Below are 21023 nucleotides of genomic sequence, written 5' to 3' on the forward strand. Positions count from 1 at the left end.
AGGACGTGTGTGTGTGTGTGCTGGCACGAAGGCATCATTGAAGTTTGAAGTTGGTTTTCTGCTGGGGGAGTGGAGTCAAGCCCGGACTGTCCCAGTGAGAAAACAGGAACCCTGACTACTGGACAAAACAAAGCAGCAGCAAGAGAGAAAGGTAAATTTTTCCAGAGTGCTATGCTCCCAGTAGACTTCCTAGGACTTCCTATCTCTGCCTTGCAGAGGCAGCTCACGGAGCCGAGGTGGCCCCTGCCAACCTGAGCAAGTGCACTGGAGCATGATGGGGGCCAGTGGGGATCTGCCTTCTGCTGGGGGTTCCACAGCAACACATTTTGAATATTTTCACTGCTATAGGGTATTTCACTACTTCTAATATTCACACCTGCGATGCATATGGCATCTAATATACTCAGTAAGCTATTGATGGTCAAAAGAACTAGCTAATGCCATGATGAAAATGGTCACTCCCATCAAAACACACAGCGATGGGGCCCGGATCTCCCTGGGTTTCTCCAAGTCCAAATGAAGAGGAAATACCCAATCTGACCTGGAGCATTCTAGTGGCGAAGAGTCAAAGTTCTTCTGGCGAACATTTTCAAGTCGAAAGAAAAAAAATACACCCGCAAGGAAAAAAAAAAAAAAAGCCACTTCTGTTCCCATACCGGGAGTCGAACCCGGGCCGCCTGGGTGAAAACCAGGAATCCTAACCGCTAGACCATATGGGAACTGCTGAAAGGAGGAGCCACGGTGTCTGTATACGTGACATGCGTCAGCTTCGCCGCCAGCGTCTCCCAAATACCACCACTGAGCTCCTGGTGTCCCTGTAGAAACTCGTTTGACTGCAGCCGTGCCAGACTCGCTGCATAAACCCCGTCTCCCGACTTAGCCCTGGTGGGACAAGCCACCTCCCCTCGGCAGCCAGAACCCCCTTTCCTGGCGGTCTCCCCAAGAGCTGGAGTTAGGGCAGAAGGTCAGCACAGCGAGTTAAGGATGCTTTGCTAAAGATTTGCTGTCTTCATCAACCCCATTTGCAGAGCCCACGGCCTCCCCGCGACAGGAGGATGGCCACCTGTGAGTCCAGCCCCAAGCCAGCAGTGGGAGGCACGTGCCCACCCCAGTGCCCGCCCACAACCAGCAGCGAAGGGCGTGCTAAACGGGGTCGCACCTCCACCTGGAAGAATTTGTGGCCCCAGCAAAATTGACTTATTTTTTTCCTTACTTTGGCTTCAGAATCTCACTAACTGGAACCTTGTGGATAGGATCTTGTTATGAAAGGCAACCTTTGGTGAGGTTTGGGGGCAGATACCCGTTTTTCCTGCAGTCACAGGTGTTCCATTTGAGTTCCCCCATTAGTCTTTTCCCTGGCAACTCAAGGTCAACAGGGCCAATAAACGACCCCTCAACCCAACGCAAATCTGCCCTACAGGGATTATGTTAAAGTTCAAGAAGTAAAACAATGTAGTACTGGTGTATTGACAGTAATGTTCTATGAAACAGAACGAAAACCCCCAAATTACATTAGGTTTACACTGGGAGTTAGCAAAACAAAAGGGCAGCATTAACCGACATACAGCACGTGGGCGGACGGTGGAAAAGCTCACTGGACATTTCAACTGAAACCACAGAGGTTCTTGAAAATGCTGGAGAATTCCCTGATTGCCTTATCAGTTACAAACCCAAATTCAGAATCATGTGACAGCTGGATACATTCAACTGTACATACAAATAATGATCAAAAAACACAAAAGTTGGGTAGTGGTTACCATAGCTTTTACTGTAGTTATTCATTAAGCTATTCAACTGTTCTGTGCAGTTTGATGTAATGTTTTATTTTACAATAAAAAGTCAAAAAAAATAAGCAAAAAGATAAACTGGAAAATAAGACTTACATCTCATATATATGGACAAAGGACCAATTACCTCCAAACACAAACAGCTCCTAGAAATTATTGCAAAGATCAACAACCCAGTAGAAAAATGAATGAAGTTCCCAGAGCAGAAAACACAAGTGGCCCTTCAAAAAAATGAAGAGAGCCTCAGCCTCTTATGGTAAGACAAAGAGACAGGATTTTTAAAACCTACACCTCTTCCTAGAGTTCCCTTAAAAATCTAGGCCGGATCGTTTTTACTTCCTGGCTTAGACCCTGCCAAGGGCTGCCCAGGTGTTTGTGTCCTTGTGGACTCAAGTCATATTGTCCTGATCTTTTGGCCGAGTACGGTTTTCTCCTCCAGCAAAGACAATTTGGAGGATGTACTAAGCATGAAGCGCTACTTCCTGTCCACACCCATCTCTCTTCGCACAGTGTTCCGTCAACTAGCCATGAAAGCACAGCTGAGTGATCCAAGAGGCAGTTCCAATTGTTGACTAATGTGTACCTGCCTATGTGAGTGTGTCCTATAGGAACTCAGGCCTTGGAATGGTTTCAAAGTAGTGGCTTTCAAAATTACTGTTTGCCTCTTCAAACTTCACACCTAAGGAAGATGGAAACATGCAGAGCAGGGACACAGAGGGGGCATTAGCTGGCGTGGGGTAGGGGCAAGGGCTATTTGTGAAGGAAGAAGGCCTGAGATCAAGTAGCCATGTTGGAGAACAGCTGTGGTCCCTGCCCTGCCTCTGTGCACGCATGTCAGGCAGCCCCAGGCTCCAGCTGCTTGAGTTTCTCTTGGAGTCCCCGGAGCTGGCTTCGACCCCAGTCAATGCGGTTCTGGAGGCTGGCTATGTCTGCGGCCAGCTGCAGGCCTGGAGGAAAGGAGAGAAGGTCACCATGGTATCTGTGGTGTAACACACGACCCAGGAGGATCTGGATATCCCCAGAAATTGGAAAGGCTTCAGGCCTCTCTGCGCCCAACCTTGTCCCAAAACATTCCAGGTACGACCCTGCATTGGCTGCTCCAGAACCTCTGTGGCCTTACACCTCCTTCAGGTCTTTGCTAAAATGTCACCTCCTCAGACTTCCTGGACCCATTATATCACCCACCAGGAACTACAAATTCACAGATAGTAATACCATCTCATGCCCTCATTTCTTTCCTTCCCCCATTATTACAGCCTCTCGCTGCCCTCACCTGCTCTCCCTCTTCTTTTCTCTGCTAGTCCACACTCTGGATCCACCTCTAGATGGCTTTTGCTGATGTCTCTGCTGGAACAGCTGCTGCCCAGTCCTCCGGGCAGCTCTCGTCTTCAGCCTCCTGTTCAGCAGCAGGGCTGACCACACACTGGATCACTCGCTCCAGGAAACACTTTCTCTTCTTGGCCTCCAGGACACCTATCCCCGGGTGTTGCTCCTCAGTTTCCTTGACTGGCTTCTCCCCTTCTCTCCCCTCACCTCTCGTCCATACTCCCCAGGCCCTCTGCTGATCTCATCCTATCTCAGCTTTAAACCAGTGTTTGTGTCAAAAACTTTGGAATTTGAACACCAGTGCTATGCAGTGGACTCCCAAATCTCTCTCCAGCCCAGGCCTCTCCCAGACTCCAGATATATGTGCCCAAGTGCCCACTCAGACTCTCCAGCAGGGCGTCAGTGGACACCACACAGACCACACCAACTCCTGCCTTCCGGCATCCCCTCAGCTGCCCACAGCCGGTGAGGGTCGCTCCATCCTCCCAGGGGTTCTGGGTGGAGACCGCGGGCTCTCCTGGACTCCTTTGCTTCCCTTACTCCCATATCTTACCTGTCAGCAAATTCTGGGGCTTCTGTTCTTAAAACCTGTGCAGGTTCCCATCACTTACCTCCTCCTCCAGTGACGCTATCTGCTTCTTACACTGGCTGCTCCCTGACACCTGCTTCCTCCCTCTGCTCTGTGTCCCTGCCCAGCACCCAAGCATTCCTGTGACTGTGTACAGCCAGTTGCACCATCCTCTGCTCAGAGCCTCTCTGTGGGTCCCACAGTCTTCATCAGGGCTTACGTCACCTGACTCCACTCTAGGCCACCGGCCTCGGCATATACCAGATATATCTGGCTTCAGGGCTTTTGTCCTGGCTGGTTCCTCCATCTAGAGCACTGTTCCCCAAAATCACCCACAAAGCTTTTCCTTCACCTCCTCAGAGAGACCTCCCCTGGCCCACTCCTGTCCCACTCCATTATGTGTTCTTCTTAACAATTTTCACAGCCTGACTTATGTTAAGGGCCTACTTATTTGCACATTGCCTTTCTCTGCTTCTAAACATTACATGAAAGGTGTTTGTCTCTTTTGTTCCCTGCTGTATCCCCAGCAGCTAGCATGAACCCGAATGCTGCCAACAACCAGTAAATGCTTTTGGAAAAAACAATGGGTGTACAACAGAAGTTTGGATGGAGAAAAACCTGCAAAGCCTTTCACAGACTAACCCCAGCCATGGCAGAAGTGCTCAAGTGTTCCCCGTGAATAGAGGGTCTGAGGGCCACAGAGCCAAACGACAGGGTCCACTCACCATCCCGGAAGCTTGCTTGAGCCTGACGTAGGCTGTGAGGAACTAGGATTCCAAACCAGTTCAGGGGGTCCTGAGGGGCCTCAGAGGACTCTGGTTCTGGGGTCTTAGTGGGGCCCTTGCGTCTCCGCAGAGCTGAGGAAAGAAAGGTTGGAGGAGGCTGGGATCTTACTCCCTGACCTTTATCATCTTGGTGACAATGTTGAGCTTGATCTGAGCTCTTAATTCTATGAAACACTGTTGGTTGGAAAATTCCAACTTTGGGGTTCCGGGAAACAGCTTACCACAAAACACAGCCTTTCCCCTTGTGATTCAGATGAGACTGTTTGTCCACTCCTTCCCGTGACTCCTGTAAGACCCACTGATGACCCTGTTTGCCTGTGACACTGACCTTACCCATTGTACCTGAACATGCCAACAGACCAGACATAGACGTTCCAACTCCCCATTCTTTGTCTCAGGAATGATTAACTGGGATTAGAAGTTTGTCCCTCTGAAACTAGCTAGACACACAGATGAATATTTTCTGTTCAGCTGACTGAAACTTATGTGATTGTAAAACTATTCCTAGTGTAAAGCAACTCACCAACAATTTCTCTACTTCCTATAAAAGTCTAAGGCAAAACCACCCTACAAAAACATTCTGTTCTTCAGCTCTGGGATGCTCTCTCTTATCGCAAAAACCTAATTTAAATCATCTCCATAATTTGCATTTTGTCTTTGACATTGGGAAGGGGTTCTGCAGAAGGAAGAGGGGGCTCACCTGCTTCGCGAGACCCCACCTCCTCTGGGGCGTGGACACCAGCTCTCACCACCTTGAACTTCTGGAGTCCCTCCTGGGCCTCGCTGAAGGACGAGAAGGGAGGATGGAGCTTTGGCAGCCCGGGCCTAGAACGCGGCCGCCCACCCAGCCCAGCATGGAAGCTTCCTTACCTGGCGTGGAGGCAGACCTGGGGCTCCATGTGGGAAGCATACTGCAGGGGCCCCACGGACTTGGCGCCCATCGCGTAGCGAGCCTTGGCAAGCGAGAGCCAGCCCTGCAGGGGGAGGACAGCAGTGAGACTCAGTTTACGCCCGTGTACCCTCCTGCCCGCCCCAGGCGCCTACCTCCTCCACCCGGGCGTTCAACACCGCTCGTTTCCCCTCCAGCTCCTCCAGGTCCCCAAGCAGCTGCAGGAGCAGCGAATCCAGCTCCGCTCGCAGGTCAAGCGCCGCCATGGACACACCTTCAGATCTGGAGAAACCTTCAGATCTGGAGCCACCTTCTTCCTTGTCACCATCCGCGGTTTGGCAGGACAGCCAATCGGCACACGAGATCCTCCATCAAGGGGCGTTCCCAGCTGGGGATCCCCACGCGGGCAGCACCAAGGCCTCTGGGTCAGCTCCTTTAAGGGCAAGCGCTCTTAGAGAAGCAGCACGGAACCAACCAATCAACTGGTTTCTCCAGTTAGCCCCCAAGTGGATCAGCCAGCTGAACTGTCGGCTAGAGTTATAGGTGGTTCTGAGTCCCTCCGGAAGCTGCCGAATCTTAGAAGTCGGGCCACTGCTGTGGCGATGGAAGAAGGCGAAGCTGTACAGAAACCATTTTGGTTGAGGGAAGAGTGGTTTTAAAGTTAATTTGGAAAGGAGCCGGCAAGCAACCTCCAGATCAGTCGGTGTGAGGTTTTTACAGTGGAACTGTTTCCATCCGCTAATGATTGTTTTAGCGGTTCATCATCTGAAAACTGTGCATTCTGCACGGCGGTGGTGGGGGCAGGGCGGGGATGGAGGAGCCTCGGCGGACATATTTATTAGCTGCAGTCCTAAGCCACGTGTGACATTCTGTATCCAGTCTATTGGTTGTCCCAAGGAGAACGCCCTGCCGGAATGGCCAACCGCCTTGAGATGCCTCCGCCCTATTCGCCATCTTAACATAGGGCATTCCCCACAGCTGCAGGCACCAGGGAAGCGTCTAAGGGACCATCTTGGTTGGGGGCGGAAGTCAGGACTGTGTCGCGCTGTAGGAGCCCACAGAGTCTCCCGGACCCACTTGGAAGCGGCACTCAAGATGGTAGGAGAATGTTTGAGCTCCTGTTTCGGAGGCCTGGGGCGCGTGAAGTGCTGGGGATGTGGCTCTGGGGCCTTGGAGGCTCGGGGGCTCCGGGGCTCCGGGGCTCGGGAGCGAGTAGTGACTGGGCCCGCTCTTCCACAGCTGCGCCGCGAGGCCCGCCTGCGCCGCGAGTACCTGTACCGCAAGGCCCGGGAGGAGGCGCAGCGCTCAGCCCAGGAGAGGAAGGAGCGGCTGCGGCGCGCGCTGGAAGGTACGGCGGCGGCCCCGCGGGCGTCTGCGCGGTAAACCACCCCCGCACGCATTTGTGTTGGGATATCCGAGCGTCTTTCCAAATGCTTGCCGGCCGTTTTCCTTGCCCATTGGGTTCTCCTGTTGGTTTTGAGAGTGTTTCTTCCGTGTGATGGTGTTAATTACTTGCCACTGACGTTGCAGTACCCGGATTTTGCAGCTTGCCCGCTGTGTATAGTGTGTCAAGTTCGCCCAAGTTTTAAAGACTTTACCTTGTCCTATAGAAATAATCTCTAGAGCGGTGGCTCACGCCTGTAATCCCAGCACTTTGGGAGGCCGAGGCGGGCGGATCATGAGGTCAGGAGTTCGAGACCAGCCTGACCAACATGGTGAAACCCCGTCTCTACTAAAAATACAAAAATTAGCTGGCCGTGGTGGCACGCGCCTGTAATCTCAGCCACTCAGGAGGCTGAGGCAGGAGAATCGCTTGAACTTGGGAGGCGGAGGTTGCAGTGAGCCGAGATCCTGCCACTGCACTCCAGCCTGGGCAAGAGCAAGACTCCGTCTCAAAAAAAAAAAAATTCTCTCCAAAGACTATTTGAATAGCGCTGGTGCTGCAGACTGCGCTGCCCATCGTCCCTGCAGGAGTTCCTCTGAGCTCCCTGGAGAACAGTGCTGGCGCCGAGTGTGCACCTGGAGTGCTGTGCTCTGCGGTGGGCAGCCTGCGGTCCAGGGCCCGCTGAAGCCATGCCTTCGCAGCGCTGTGGGCATCGTGACCAGCGGTTTTGCTGTTTGAGAGCTTAAAGGTCCCTGGTCCACCATCATACATACAGAACAGTCTATTTCTTTTCAAAAGTAATTTTTAAGGCCGAGCGCGATGGCTCGCGCTTGTAATCCCAGCACTTTGGGAGGCCGAGGCGGACGGATCACTTGAAGTCAGGAGTTCGAGACCAGCCTGGCTAACATGGTGAAACGCCGTCTCTACTGAAAATACAAAAATTAGCCAGATGTAGTGGCGCGTGTCTCTAATCCCAGCTACTAGGGAGGCTGAGGCAGGAGAATCGCTTGAACCTGGGAGGCGGAGGTTGCAGTGAGCTGAGATCATGCCACTGCACTCTAGCCTGGGCCACAGGGTTAGACTCTTTCTCAAAAAAAAAAAAAAAAAAAAGGCCAGGCGCGGTGGCTCACGCCTGTAATCCCAGCACTTTGGGAGGCCGAGGTGGGTGGATCACGAGGTCAGGAGATCGAGACCATCCTGGCTAACACGGTGAAACCCTGCCGCTACTAAAAATACAAAAAATTAGCTGGGAGCGGTGGCGGGCGCCTGTAGTCCCAGCTACTGGGGAAGCTGAGGCAGAAGAATGGTGTGAACCCGGGAAGCGGAGCTTGCAGTGAGCTGAGATGGCACCACTGCACTCCAGCCTGGGCGACAGAGACTCCGTCTCAAAAAAAAAAAAAAAAAAAAAAAAAGTTGCTGGGTTTCTACCTGATTATAAAAGCAATACAGTACGTTAAGATATTTTAGAAAGTCCTGAAGTCATGAGACTAAAGAAAATGAAGTCCTAGTAACCACTGTTTATGGGGGTTGGCCCATAGAAAGTTTTGTCACCTCTATCCATGCTGTATCCAAGCCCAGAAAGGGCTGAGGTATTTTTATTTCAAGCATGTACAGGCTTGTAAGCTGTGGTGTATTGGATGAGCTGAGGTCTCCATGCTTGTGACTCACTCAGCCCCCCTCTCTTCCCTCTGCAGAAAACCGCCTGATTCCCACTGAGTTACGCCGAGAGGCTCTGGCCTTACAGGGGTCCCTGGAGTTTGATGATGCCGGAGGTGAAGGTAACTATACAAGGTAGCCCTCCCCAACACTGAGCTGGCTGGTCTCCAGTCCTTCCTGAGACACACCAGGCACGGTCCCATCAGAGGAAACTGCTCCTGGAACTGTCCCCCATGCCCTTGTCACTGCACAGATGGCATCGCAGGGCTCTCCCTGAGTGTGCCCTGTCCCACTTACATGGCACACATAGGAGTGCCCCACTGACTCTGTGCCTGGCTTGTTAATTACCTCCCCCACTGGAGTGCCTGCCAGGGCAAGACTGTCCCTCACACATCATTGGTGCCCATACGTTTATTCACTGCATTATTCAAGAAACAAGAAAGGAATCCCAAACATTATAGATACTTGTTATAAAGAAAAGGAGTTTGTCACCGTTGGCCTTAGCAGAGCGTGGACTTCATTGTGTCATAGAGTAGCTGCTTAGCCCCATGTGACTAATATAGCTTAAGCGAACTACAATTAAACAAAAGATTCTGTTCCTCAGACACACTTGTGCTCAGCAGCCAGAGTAGTTGGAGGCTGCCCTCTTGCCCGGTGTGCGTGTGGAGCATTCCTATTGTTGAAGGCTTCAGCAGACAGCGCCATCCAGCCAGTCTTGGCTGCCCCCAAGTTAGCATTTCATTCCCAAGACTGTCATGTTCTTGCCCCTCATGCTTCTGACAGGCGTGACCAGCCACGTGGATGATGAATACCGATGGGCAGGAGTGGAGGATCCCAAGGTTATGATCACTACCTCCCGAGACCCCAGTTCCCGCCTCAAGATGTTTGCAAAGGTACTGGTAAGCAGGGAGTGAGAGGGAGACGCCCAGGACACACAGCCCCAGTCCTGACTATACACTGCCATCCATGCCCAGGAGCTGAAGCTGGTGTTCCCGGGCGCCCAGCGAATGAACCGAGGTCGACATGAAGTGGGGGCACTGGTGCGAGCCTGCAAAGCCAACGGCGTCACCGATCTGCTGGTCGTTCACGAGTATCGGGGCACACCTGGTGAGGCCGGAGGGAGGGAGTCCGGGTGGGAGCCGTCTGAGGGCAGACGGGGTCTCTAACAGCCACCTTTCCCCACCAGTGGGGCTCATCATCAGCCACCTGCCCTTTGGCCCTACTGCCTACTTCACGCTGTGCAACGTGGTCATGCGGCATGACATCCCAGACCTGGGCACCATGTCAGAGGCCAAGCCCCACCTCATCACACACGGCTTCTCCTCCCGCCTGGGCAAGCGGGTGAGTCTGGGGGCCTTCAGGCTGGGGCTGTGGGCCAGGCCAGGCATTTGCCACTCTGTTTCCCTCTCTTTCCTTGTGCCCCAGGTCTCTGACATCCTCCGATACCTATTTCCTGTGCCCAAAGATGACAGCCACCGGGTCATCACCTTCGCAAACCAGGACGACTACATATCATTCCGGTGGGTCCACAGGCGATGCCCCAGGAGAGCATCCCCACCCTGTGTACCTCATGCTGCTTGCCGTTGACCCACAGCTGTTCCCTCCCAGGCACCACGTGTACAAGAAAACAGACCACCGCAACGTGGAGCTCACTGAGGTCGGGCCCCGCTTTGAGCTGAAGCGTGAGTTTGAGGCTGAATCCCGTGTCTAGGGTAGGGAGGCGAGGTTGACTGTGCCGGGGCTGATGCCATTCCTGCCTGCAGTGTACATGATCCGTCTGGGCACGCTGGAGCAGGAGGCCACAGCAGACGTGGAGTGGCGCTGGCACCCTTACACCAATACCGCACGCAAGAGGGTCTTCCTGAGCGCTGAGTGAGCCCACTCACCACTCAGTCAGGACATGGACTTGGAACTCATATGGGGCTGTCATGGATGGACCCGCCAGTAGGAACTGTCACAGAATAGCCTGCCGAACTGGGATGTGGAACTGTGGCGGGTGGAGAGGTCTGAATAAAACATCTGTGTCATGGCCCCGCTTGCCTCTGAGTGGTCAGGCCAAGTCTGCAGGGCAAAGCCCATGGGGTCCCCTTGGGTGGGGACCTGATGGCTGTGGGACGTGCTTGGGCCTGGAGTCAGTGTGGGGGTTAACATAGTCAGAGATTTGATGCTAAGGTCCCCTCAAGAGTCAGGGTCCTATGAGCTCTTCAGCAGGCAGATGTGGGTAGCAGGGCCAGCCCATGTCAGGGGCAGCCCACCAAGTTAACTCACTGAGTGGAAGCCGCCAGTGTGCCAGCGCGGAAGGGGCGGGCCACACCCGGTGCTCAGCAGCTGATTCCTCATGTAAGTGGCATCATGTGGTATTTGTCCTGTGACTGGCTTATTTCTATTAACATAGTGTCCTCCAGGTTCCTCCATGTTATTGGAAATGATAGGATTTCTTTCTTTGTAAAAGATATACATGCCACATTTTCTTACCGATCCATCCACCAACAGACACTTAGGTCGTTTTCATAGTTCGGCAGTTGTGGAAATGCTGCAGTAAACATGGGAGTATAGCTATCTTTTCAAGATAATGATTTCATTTCTTTTTTATATGTATACTCAGAAGTGGGATTGCTGCATCAAATGGTGGTTCTATTTTTAGTTTTTTGAGGAACCTCCATACTGTTTTCCATAAAGGCTGTACTAATTTCCATTCTCACAACAACAGTTCACTAGGGTTCTCTTTTCTCCACATCGTTGCCAACATTTTTTATCTTGTGTTTTTTAATAACAGCTATCCTAACAGGTATGAGGTGATCTCTGTCGCGGTTTTGATTTGCATTTCCCTAACAGTTGGTGATACTGAGCATTTTTGCATACACCAGGTCATTTGTTTTTTGTTGTTGACTTGAGTCCCTTATATAGTTTGGATACTGCAGTGGCCTGAATGTTTGTGTCCCCCAGAAATTCATATATTGAACTCTCATCCCTAAGGTCAACAGTTTAGGGAAGCGATTAGGTCATGAGGACTCTGCCCTCATGCATAGAATTAGTGCTCTTATAAAAGATGCTGGAGGGAGCTCTTTTGCCCCTCCTGCCATGTGTGGACACAGCTAGAAGCTACCATCTGTGTACCAGGAAGCCCCCCTCACCAGACACTGAATCTGCTAGAGCCACCATCTTGGACTTCCCAGCCTCCAGAGCTGTGAGAAATAAATGCCTGTTGTTTAAGCTACCCAGTCTGTGGTATTTTGTTATAAAAGCCCAAATTGAGACAGGTAGTAACACTTTATCAGATACATGGTTTGCAAATAGTTTTTCCCATTCTGTAGATGCAGCCATTGAGAAGCTCCTCAAGACAGATGTTAAATACAAAGAAGCATGGTGTGAAACGCCATGTGTGATATGCTGTCAGTGTGCAAAAGAGGCAGGGAGGGCCCTGCACTTGTGTGTATGTGCTGCATCGTCCCCAGAAGGCTGGACGCCTTGCTGGTGCACTGGGCACCCAGGGAGGAGGGAGGTTCTTTACCGTAATGTTAGCGGGTGAACATTGTATCCACTTGACCACGGAGAGCTGCCTTCTGAGTTCTCTGCCCGTTTTTCTTTGGGGTACAGTTCTATGTATATCTCTAAAAGATAAGGACTCAGCAAAAAAAAACATTATTACACTTAAAATTATCAATGATTATTCCTTTATATCATCAGATATCCAGTTAATGTTCAGCTTGCCTTGATTAGAGTGTGTTTGTTTCGACTAAGATCGACATCAGGTTCATTCATTGCAAATGATTGACAAGTCATTTTTTAAAAACAGCTTTATTGCGATAGTCAACATATTATACAATTCACAGTGCAGGTTGAACTCACAGCCTTGTGTGCCCGTCCCTGTGCATCAGTGATTTTTTAAAAATCATTCACAGGGCTGTGTAACCATCACCACAATCTAATTTTGGAACATTTTTTGTCCCCCTCTGCCCCCCCTGCCCCAGGGAGAAACCCCATACCCATTAGCTGTCACTCCAATCCCCTCCCTCCCACCAGGCCCCCAGCCCCTCTGGCAACCACTAATCTACTTTTGGCCAGACTCTGCTGAGACATTAGAACAGGAATTTTTTTTTTTTTTTTTTTTTTTTTTGAGACAGAGTCTTGCTCTGTCACCCAGGCTGGAGTGCAGTGGCGCAACCTCGGCTCACTGCAAGCTCCGCCTCCCAGGTTCACACCATTCTCCCGCCTCAGCCTCCCAAGTAGCTGGGACTACAGGTGCCTGCCACCACGCCCGGCTCATTTTTTGTATTTTTAGTAGAGACGGCGTTTCTCGACAGCCAGGATGGGCTCGATCTCCTGACCTCATGATCTGCCCGCCTCGGCCTCCCAAAGTGCTGGGATTACAGGCGTGTGCCACTGTGCCCAGCCTTAGAACAGGATTTTTTTTTTTAAATTAATACTTTTGGTCTCTATAGATATGCTACTTCTGAACATTTCATGTAAATGGAATATGTCTTTTCTGTCTGGCTTCTTCCACTTAGCATAATGTTTTCTAAGCTTATTCACAGTGTAACTTATGTCAGCACTTCATTTCTTTTCATTGCCAGATAATATTCCATGTATGTCCCTACACATGGGGTATTATTATATGCCACATTTGATCCATCAGTTAATGAAATTTAGATTGTTTGCCACGTTTGGGCCATTGTGAACAATGCTGCTATGAGCATTTGTGTGTTAAGTCTTGAGTCTGTTTATAAGATTGTCTGTTTCTTTGCAGTTTACTCAGTTAGGAAACTGGTTTGTCTTAATAGACCTTTCACCCGTCTGGATGTTGCTGATCTTAACACTGTGGAGTCATTTAACATTTTTGTCTGCCGTTGTGTTTCCTCTGAATTAATATTGAGATCTAGAGGCTCCATCAGTTATACCTTCAAATTTTTTTAGCAGTAATACTTGATGAGGGTGTTATGTTCTTTCATTAGGAGTCTCAGTGCCTGCCTGGGAGTCATTTTTGTGATGTCAGTAGGCAGTATTATTGCTTAGCTCCATTAATTTATTATGGGTTCAAACTTGGTGCCTGTTTCTCAAGAAATTAATATGGAAGCTTTTTGCATTATAGTTTCAAATTTATTAAACTGGTATGTGTAAGTACTTAGTGTATTTTTTCTTTTTTTTTTTTTTGAGATGGAGTCTCGTTCTGTCGCCCAGGCTGGAGTACAGTGGCGCAATCTCGGCTCACTTCGTCTCGGGGGTTCAAGCGATTCTCCTGCCTCAGCCTCCCAAGTAGCTGGGACTACAGGCGCCCGCCACCATGCCTGGCTAATTTTTTGTATTTTTAGTAGAGATGAGGTTTCACCATGTTAGCCAGGATGGTCTCGATCTCCTGACCTCGTGATCCACCTGCCTTGGCTTCCCAAAGTACTAGGATTACAGGCATGAGCCACCACGCCCAGCCTAGTTAGTGTATTTTAACTAGCTACCTTATTAAATTTTCTCATAAGTCCTTACAGTTTTTCATAAGAGCTTCTAAAACTTTGTAGCTGATTATGCTATATGCCAATTAGCATTTCTGATGGGCCCCTCCCTCCTTTCTCCTTGCCACCCTGCATTGCCTAGGACTGCAGAACACCCTGGTCAGCAGCAGCAGTGAGGGTGCCCCCTCATTACAGGAATCCTTCCAGAGGTGTTTACACTCACCCAAGTATGGATGCACACTCATTTCTCTCTGGTGTTATAATTGATGGGCAGACAGCAATGCACACGGATCCATGCATCCCTTTGGTTGTCCTGGGAACTGCGCTCAGCCTTGACACATGGGCTGTGCAATCAGGGCCCGCAGACTGTGCAGGACCCTGGCCAGCATTTGCTGACAATAACGTGGCCAGTTGGTCTTTTCTAAATCAAGCACCGCATACAGAGGAAGTATGCTGAGGCTGGGCTAGCATCAGGTGTAGAAACTGCAGGCTGAGGAGGCAGCAGCCTGACCCAGCCTGTCAGTCACAGAAGTCCCAGAGCGCTGCCAGCGTTGCTGTTAGAGCACTTGTCTGCCCAAGTTTATTTCCTCCAGGGGCACATCAGGGGCCTGCTCTGGGCCATGCAGATGCCCAGGCTCTGCCCTGGAGAAGTGGGGGAAAAGTTGGTACAAGCATTTTAAAGATGGGGAAGAGGGCTTTCCCCTCTATTCCTAGTGGTTTCCCCTCCTTTCTGAAGCAGAATTGCAGGACAGCTCCTGAGGGCAGCAAGTCAGCCTCCACAAAGAGCTGGGGGTTGTGGGGTTTGGTGGTAGCGCTGAGAAGGGGTAGGGTGGCTTTCTCTTTGGCCTGTTTCCCCCGTGCTGAGCTGCTGACCCTTTCCCATGGAGGGACCAGGAGGAGTCTTTGATTCAGAACACTGAAACCTGGCACACCTGAGGAGAGTTAGAGGAGACAGGAACAAAAGCTCTCCCAGAGGACTTAGAGCTCTCAGGCATCGGATGGGAGGGAGACACAGCCACATGCTTCCTCCTGCACTGAAGAGGGGTGCCTTTTTCCCGTTTGCTCAATGCCAGACTTGTGGATGGACCAACAGGACAGCTCGCCCAGCTTGAAGGTTTTTAACAGAATGAAGCAATGGAAAAATGTTTTCACATTTCTGCCCCCCTCCCCTCCACTTTTGTTTTAACTTAGAGGAGGGAGTAAGGAGGTGGGCGCGGCAGTATCAGAAAGGGAAACTAGCAGTGTAATAATAATATAGCACCAAGTGTATACTGCAAGCCAAGTGCTGTTCTGTCTAAATGCTTTATATACAATGATTTCCTTAAATTCTCACAATAAAGCAACAAGAAGAGACACAGTCCTACAGAGAAGCAAATTGAGACATAGAAATTAAATGACTTGCCCAAGGTCATACTGAGAAAGTCATGGTGCCAGAATTCTAACTCAAACATTTTGATTCCAGTCTTCTGCCCTTTTTTAACTAAGCAAAAAAGGAAGCTGGAGAAGAACTGTACCCTGGAGATGCCAGCAGTCTCCAAGGAGCTCCCCGCAAGCATCCCAGAGGAAGGGGTGTCTGCCAGGGGTCTCCACTGTAGTTTCTCTTTTCCCCTTTGCAGCCTCAGAGCAGGCTGAACTCACAGCCTTGTGCACCTGTCCCTGTGCAACTTCCTGCACCTCGTCCTCTTGGCTCTGTTGAGCGGCCCCATGCAGCCACACTGATGGTGGGTAGGTGACAGATTGGCATGTGGCACGTGGGCTTTGGCACGCTTGGGGTCTCTGCAGCAGTGCCAGCTGCTCCCACTGTGCAAGACTGCTGTTGGCAGCATGAACAGGAGGGCCACCGGCAGCAGTGAGTCTCATTGCAAGAACACAGCTGGCAGTCCTCCGGGAGAGAAATGCCGGGGTGGGCCAGGGCCTCTGGAAGATGTGGGGTCTTCCCATCCCCCACACCTAGCCTGAGCTGAACAGAGGGCAAGCTAAGAGTTTGGATGTTTGAAAAGACATGAGGAATGGTCAGGTGTCAGGAGGACAGGTGGGTTAAACAACAAGGTGGGGCTTGGAGTGAGGGTGAACACGAGGGCAGAAAGACACTCAAGGCAGCCGGAAGTACAAATGGCAGACCACAGCCTCAGCCACTTAATGTTCACAGGCCACAAGGCAGCATCTGGCTAGTCACTCACATCCTCTAATAGACAAACCATCAAACACACACACACACACCTTGGCTGGACAGACTTCCAGATGGACAGAATCCCAGGGAAACACCCAGCTGGACAAACAGATGGATTACTGACAGATGGGAAGACCCTCAGCCAGACATCCAAATAGGCCTTTGGCCAGAGAGACACCTGGGCCTCCCAGCCAGGCAAAGGTCAGAATCCCTCAAGGACAGGCTCCCTCCCCAAAATGGACAAAGACATTACCCCAGAGGAGAGAACACCCCACCCACCTAGTCAACCAGACCTTCAGCTGGACGACATGCCCTCCACCAATCAGACAGACCTCAGCCTATGAAGACAGACCCTCAACAGGATCCCTGCTGCTGGACAGAGATCCTATAGCCCATAACAACTGCCCTTAATAACCATGTGTGCTCGGGGGCTCGGCCTCCATAACTTTCCCAGCAAATGCCCTTATTTTCTGAAAGCTCACTGATGCTTCTGTATTCCACCTCCCTGGATCTCCATGGCCATCCACGAACCCTCAGTGATTATACTGAGAGTCACTATCGTGCACTGAGCAGAGCTCTCAATGACTTCCCAGACTCTTCTGACCCTTCAATTACTAACACTCCAAATCCCAATGGCCCCACAATTACTTTCACTTCTTGTCCCAAGTATCCACTGGCCTCCCAATGACTGTCATTAATATCTACTGACACCCCCCCATGAACATCCAAGCGACCCTGACTGACTTCCAATGAATTCCCTATCACCACCATCCTAAACGATTACTATTGACCTCCGACCTCCCTGAGAATGCTCAAAGATGAAACTGATAAATGATGAACATGGATTTCACAGTGACCCCTGCGGACTCCACAATAAATCAAACAGCCCTAGCTGCTGATCCCCACAGAGCCACTTTGATCTCTCCATCAAAGCAGACTATATTGTCTGCTTTCATGCTGCCACAGCTGAGTTAAGCAGCTGGGGCAGAGATAGCAAAGCCAAAACCACTTCCTACCGGGACCTTTAAGAAAGTGTGCCCTTAAATATACTCTGATGGCCCCTAGTGAATTAAATTGACCACCTGACATCATGCCCCTGTTGACCCTTCAGAGACTCAGGCACACATCCAGGCCCCAATGCTACCTTTCAACCCCTCAACGATCTCAAACTGGTGTCCACTGACGCCCCTTCCAGTGACACCCCTCTTAATTCTTCCGACCTCGGCGAGAAGGGGGCTAACCTAGGCCTGTACCTGAAGAGACCCAGGTGCCAGTCCATTCTCTCCAGCCTCCCCTCAGTGATCCCGGAAGCTGGAACGGCGGCTCTCCTCTGACCTCTGCACACTTTCTGAAGATGGGAGTGTCAGGGCAGGCAAAAAAGAGAAACTCCTCGTTCCCCAGAACCCACTTCCAGTGCCTCAGTTCTGTTTCCCAGCAGGCTTGTGCAGGTCGAGATGCTCACACAGGACTGACCCTGGTGCCCCAGCGCATCCGGGAAAAGGAGGAACCACAAGTTCCTGGGGAAATACACAGATAGAGAAGATCCCGCTGCCACTTGGCCCTTCCCAAGCGTGGCTGCCCCTGCCCCGGCCTCCCTTGGGCCCGGCTGGAGCGCACAGCGCGGGACGCCCCCGACCCGGGGCCTCTGGCACGAGGGGCAGCCTGATCTCGGCGACCGTCTCCACCCAAGGCTGCTGCCCGCCCCAGCTCGGACTCCGCGCGGCCTGGCTCCCAGGAGACCGGCGAGAGGGCCCGGCGAGACCGCTCGGCCGTCCGCCCAGAGCCAGCCCCCGGAGGTCGGCCCCGGGGCGCGGATCCCGAGCTGGGGGCGTATCTGGGACCGTGCCACCCCCCACCAGTGGGCGCGGCAGCCGAAAAAAAGGGGAAGCGCCGGCCCTGGACTCTGCTCAGGGCAGCCCGCGAGGACCGAGGGCTCCCACCACAGCAGCCCGAGCGCCCGGGGTGGAGCTACGCGGGCTCAGAACATGGTGGCTGGGGCGCCCTGCCCGCCGCTGCGCGCTTCCATTGGCTGCCGAGGCCAGGGCGGGGGCTCAGTCACCGGCCGCCGCCTCCCGCGGCGTTTACACTCGCGGCGCGCGCGGCGGCCGGGCTGGACTTTGCCGGCCCGCGGCGCCATGAGCCGCAGCCTGGACGCGGCGCGGAGCTTCCTGGAGCGGCTGGAAGCGCGCGGCGGCCGGGAGGGGGCAGTCCTCGCCGGCGAGTTCAGCGTGAGTGGCGCACGGGGTCCGCGAGCGGCGCGCCCCGGCCCTGGCCCCGCGGACGCCTGTCCTCCGCGCCCGGCGGGCTCTGCCTTTCTGTCTCGGTGTCCCCGGTGTCTCCCCGCCTTGGGGGGGGGGGTCTCTCCGTGTTTCTCTCCCCAGCACTTCTCTGTCGCTCTCGCTGTCTCCGTCTTCACTCTTTGCCCACCGGCCCCGGAGCGCGACGTCCACGGCCAGGCCGGGACGGACCATGCACACCCTCGCTCCCGGTGTCCTCGTCGCGCTCCCGGAACAACCTGGCTGCGGGCGGGACAGGCGGGGCGGGCGCCGCAGGAGAGGGCGGGCGGCCCTGCTGTGCTGGACAGCCCCGGCCCCGCCGCTTCTGGCGACTTGACTGTCCCCTGTGACCACAGGAAGGAAGGGGCTGCAGCAGGGCGAAGAGGAACACGGAGGCCGTGGCGTGGTGAGGGTGTGAACGCCGGGCTCGAATCCGCGTCTGGGCCCGAATCCGCGTCCGGGCCAACCGCGTGTGGTCCAGGCGGTCTACCTGGCCCCTCTGACCTCGGCTTCTCCCTTGGTGAATTGGGGACATGAATGACCAAACTGGCCTAAGGATTAAATGATGTGGGTGAAAAGCGCTTAGCACATATTGGGCGCGCACTTCGTAGGGGCGTTCCTCACTGCCTATAAAGATTCTAAAGGTGGGCCGGGTGCGGTGGCTCACGCCTGTAATCCCAGCACTTTGGGAGGCCGAGGCGGGAGGATCGTTTGAGCTCGGGAGTTCGAGACCAGCCTGGGCAACACAGCGAAACCCCGTCTCTACTAAAAATACAAAAATCAACTGGGCATAGGCGCACGCCTGTAATCCCAGCTACTAGGGAGCAGAGACAGGGGACTAGCTTGAACCTGGGAGGCAGAGGTTCCAGTGAGCTGAGATGGTTCCACTACACAGCTGAGATGGTGCGACTGCACTCCAGCCTGAGCGACAGAGTGAGACCCCATCTCAAACAAAACAAAACCAAACAAAAAATCTAAACGTTACAATACAGGTAGTGCAAGCCCAGCGTTAGGAAGGTTCACGCAGCATCATAGGCGCTGTACATTACAGTCGATGACGCGTTTAAAGTGTAATAGCTTAGGTACCAGACATAGAAACATACCATACAAACGCATAAACTGAGATATGGTGATGCATATCAAGTTTAGAAATATATGACAAATATATAAAAGTATTATAAATGACTGTTTATACAATAAACATTGTATAATTGCATAAAACAATACAACAAATGAATATAACAAAGATTATAATTTATAAAATGACCAAAGTTATTTGATAAATTCATAAGTAGATATAAAATGTGTAACAGATGGCCAGGCGCGGTGGCTCACGCCTGTAATCCCAGCACTTTGGGAGGCTGAGGCTGGCGGATCACGAGGCCAGGAGATCCAGACCATCCTGGCTAACATGGTGAAACCCCGTCTCTACTAAACATACAAAAAATTAGCCGGGCGTGGTGGTGGGCGCCTGTAGTCCCAGCTACTCGGGAGGCTGAGGCAGGAGAATGATGTGAACCCGGGAGGTGGAGCTCGCAGTGAGCCGAGACCGCGCCACTGCACTCCAGCCTGGGCAACAGAGCGAGACTCCGTCTCAAAAAAAAAAAAAAAAAAAATGTAACAGATAATTATAAACCTAAGTAATTTACACACGTAGAAACATTGTATATAAGAAACTAAGAAATGCATAATAAATGTAAAATATATAATTATACAATATAAGAATGTGTGTAACAAACGTAAACATAATACCCATGTGATATATGACATCATGCGACTGGGCGGGTTCTGAACCATGTACAGCGCTGAGGGCCTCACATGCGGAAGGCTGGGTGGTGAGGGCACCCCTGCTCCCCAAGCCTGCCTCCCGCATATGCAGGAATCACTGCGCTCTTCTAGGTGTTCCCACTACACAAGGGCATCATGAGGGCTTAAATGACCCGATGGACACAAGTAAAGCACTTAGAATAGTGGCTGGCACACAGTGGTGGCATGGGTGTTACTTATTATCATTGATATTACGAATACCTGACTAATATGGTAATACACGATTCACTAATTATTATTATAATCTCCCAGTAACACAGTGCCTATAGTATCTTGTACATAGTATGTTATCCATTATAATGCCTATGCATTCTACATTGTCTTATATGTTTAGCTACATAACCCATAATATATTTCATTACAGTTATTGCTTACAAGACAATGTCACAGATTGAGTGTGCAGGGGGTGGATGCCGAGAGGTCTGAGTTCAACCCTCACCTTGTGACTTCCTGGTTGGGACCTTCCACAAGTCGCTGAACCACGTGGTGCATAAACTTTCCTGCCTGCACAATGGGGACGTCAATAATAGTACCCATGTCCTAGGAACCTGTGATGATTACATGCCCTTAGCACAGAGACTGGCACAGAGAAGGTGCCCTGGGTCGCTATTTCTGTATCATTATTATTAGGCAGGCCCCGTGCCGTCGGGGTCTGCACTCACCTCCCCAGGCCACTGGCTTTGTATCCTGCAAGCGTGCCTAGGTGGCCCGGGACTCTGACCTGGCTCCTCTCCTGTCTCCTCCCCTCCCCGGCCCACTCATAATGCTCTACCAGGACATCCAGGCCCGCTCGGCCGCCTGGAAGGCTAACGGCGTGTGCTCCACCGAGGCCGGCAGTCGGCCGGAGAACGTGAGGAAGAACCGCTACAAAGACGTGCTGCCATGTAAGTCGGGGCTTCCGTAGGGAGTCG

The 21023-nt window shown here is 52.0% G+C and overlaps 3 protein-coding genes and 1 non-coding gene across 20 annotated transcripts in view; 2 read left to right on the forward strand and 2 right to left on the reverse strand.

Annotated features, from left to right (window-relative positions):
• Positions 1–647: 647 nt before the first annotated feature.
• On the reverse strand, positions 648–719 carry TRNAE-UUC (transfer RNA glutamic acid (anticodon UUC)). The gene has a single exon. It is a non-coding gene; the product is annotated as a tRNA-Glu (tRNA).
• Positions 720–1742: 1023 nt separating this feature from the next.
• CCDC115 (coiled-coil domain containing 115) lies at positions 1743–6199 on the reverse strand. 6 transcript variants are annotated; one of them, XM_055261026.2, is made up of 5 exons: positions 5648–6199; positions 5337–5440; positions 5167–5249; positions 4407–4538; positions 1743–2734 (listed from the first exon to the last, which is right to left on the reverse strand). In XM_055261026.2, exons 1-5 carry the CDS (start codon positions 5681–5683, stop codon positions 2622–2624), a joined length of 468 nt encoding a protein of 155 aa, XP_055117001.1. In that variant the 5' UTR covers positions 5684–6199; the 3' UTR covers positions 1743–2621. The 6 variants fall into 6 exon arrangements, with proteins under 6 accessions (XP_055117001.1, XP_063487339.1, XP_055116999.1 ...); XM_063631269.1 differs by having other exon boundaries at positions 5630–6162; XM_055261024.2 differs by having other exon boundaries at positions 5511–5686.
• IMP4 (IMP U3 small nucleolar ribonucleoprotein 4) lies at positions 5731–11612 on the forward strand. Of its 6 annotated transcripts, none has more exons than XM_055260995.2 (9): positions 5731–6453; positions 6595–6703; positions 8434–8517; positions 9179–9288; positions 9370–9502; positions 9582–9736; positions 9821–9915; positions 10004–10077; positions 10159–11612. In XM_055260995.2, the coding sequence occupies exons 1-9, from the start codon at positions 6097–6099 to the stop codon at positions 10269–10271; spliced, it is 1230 nt and encodes a 409-aa protein (XP_055116970.1). In that variant the 5' UTR covers positions 5731–6096; the 3' UTR covers positions 10272–11612. The 6 variants fall into 6 exon arrangements, with proteins under 6 accessions (XP_055116970.1, XP_055116971.1, XP_055116973.1 ...); XM_055260996.1 differs by having other exon boundaries at positions 6097–6453; positions 9373–9502; XM_055260998.1 differs by having other exon boundaries at positions 6097–6453; positions 9179–9234.
• Positions 11613–11723: 111 nt separating this feature from the next.
• Positions 11724–21023, forward strand: part of PTPN18 (protein tyrosine phosphatase non-receptor type 18) — a 28602-nt gene continuing 19302 nt past the window's right edge. For 6 of the 7 annotated variants that reach the window (XM_055260988.2, XM_063631267.1, XM_055260989.2 and 3 more), the window contains exons 1-2: positions 11724–18237; positions 20888–20996. In XM_055260988.2, the coding sequence (XP_055116963.2) occupies positions 17995–18237; positions 20888–20996 (352 nt within the window). In that variant the 5' untranslated portion in view covers positions 11724–17994. Of the gene's footprint in view, positions 18238–20476; positions 20997–21023 lie in introns of all 7 variants that reach the window. The other variant, XM_063631266.1, reaches the window with a different exon arrangement.

The sequence above is a fragment of the Symphalangus syndactylus genome, chromosome 22, assembly GCF_028878055.3.
Source record: "Symphalangus syndactylus isolate Jambi chromosome 22, NHGRI_mSymSyn1-v2.1_pri, whole genome shotgun sequence".
NCBI lineage: Eukaryota > Metazoa > Chordata > Mammalia > Primates > Hylobatidae > Symphalangus > Symphalangus syndactylus.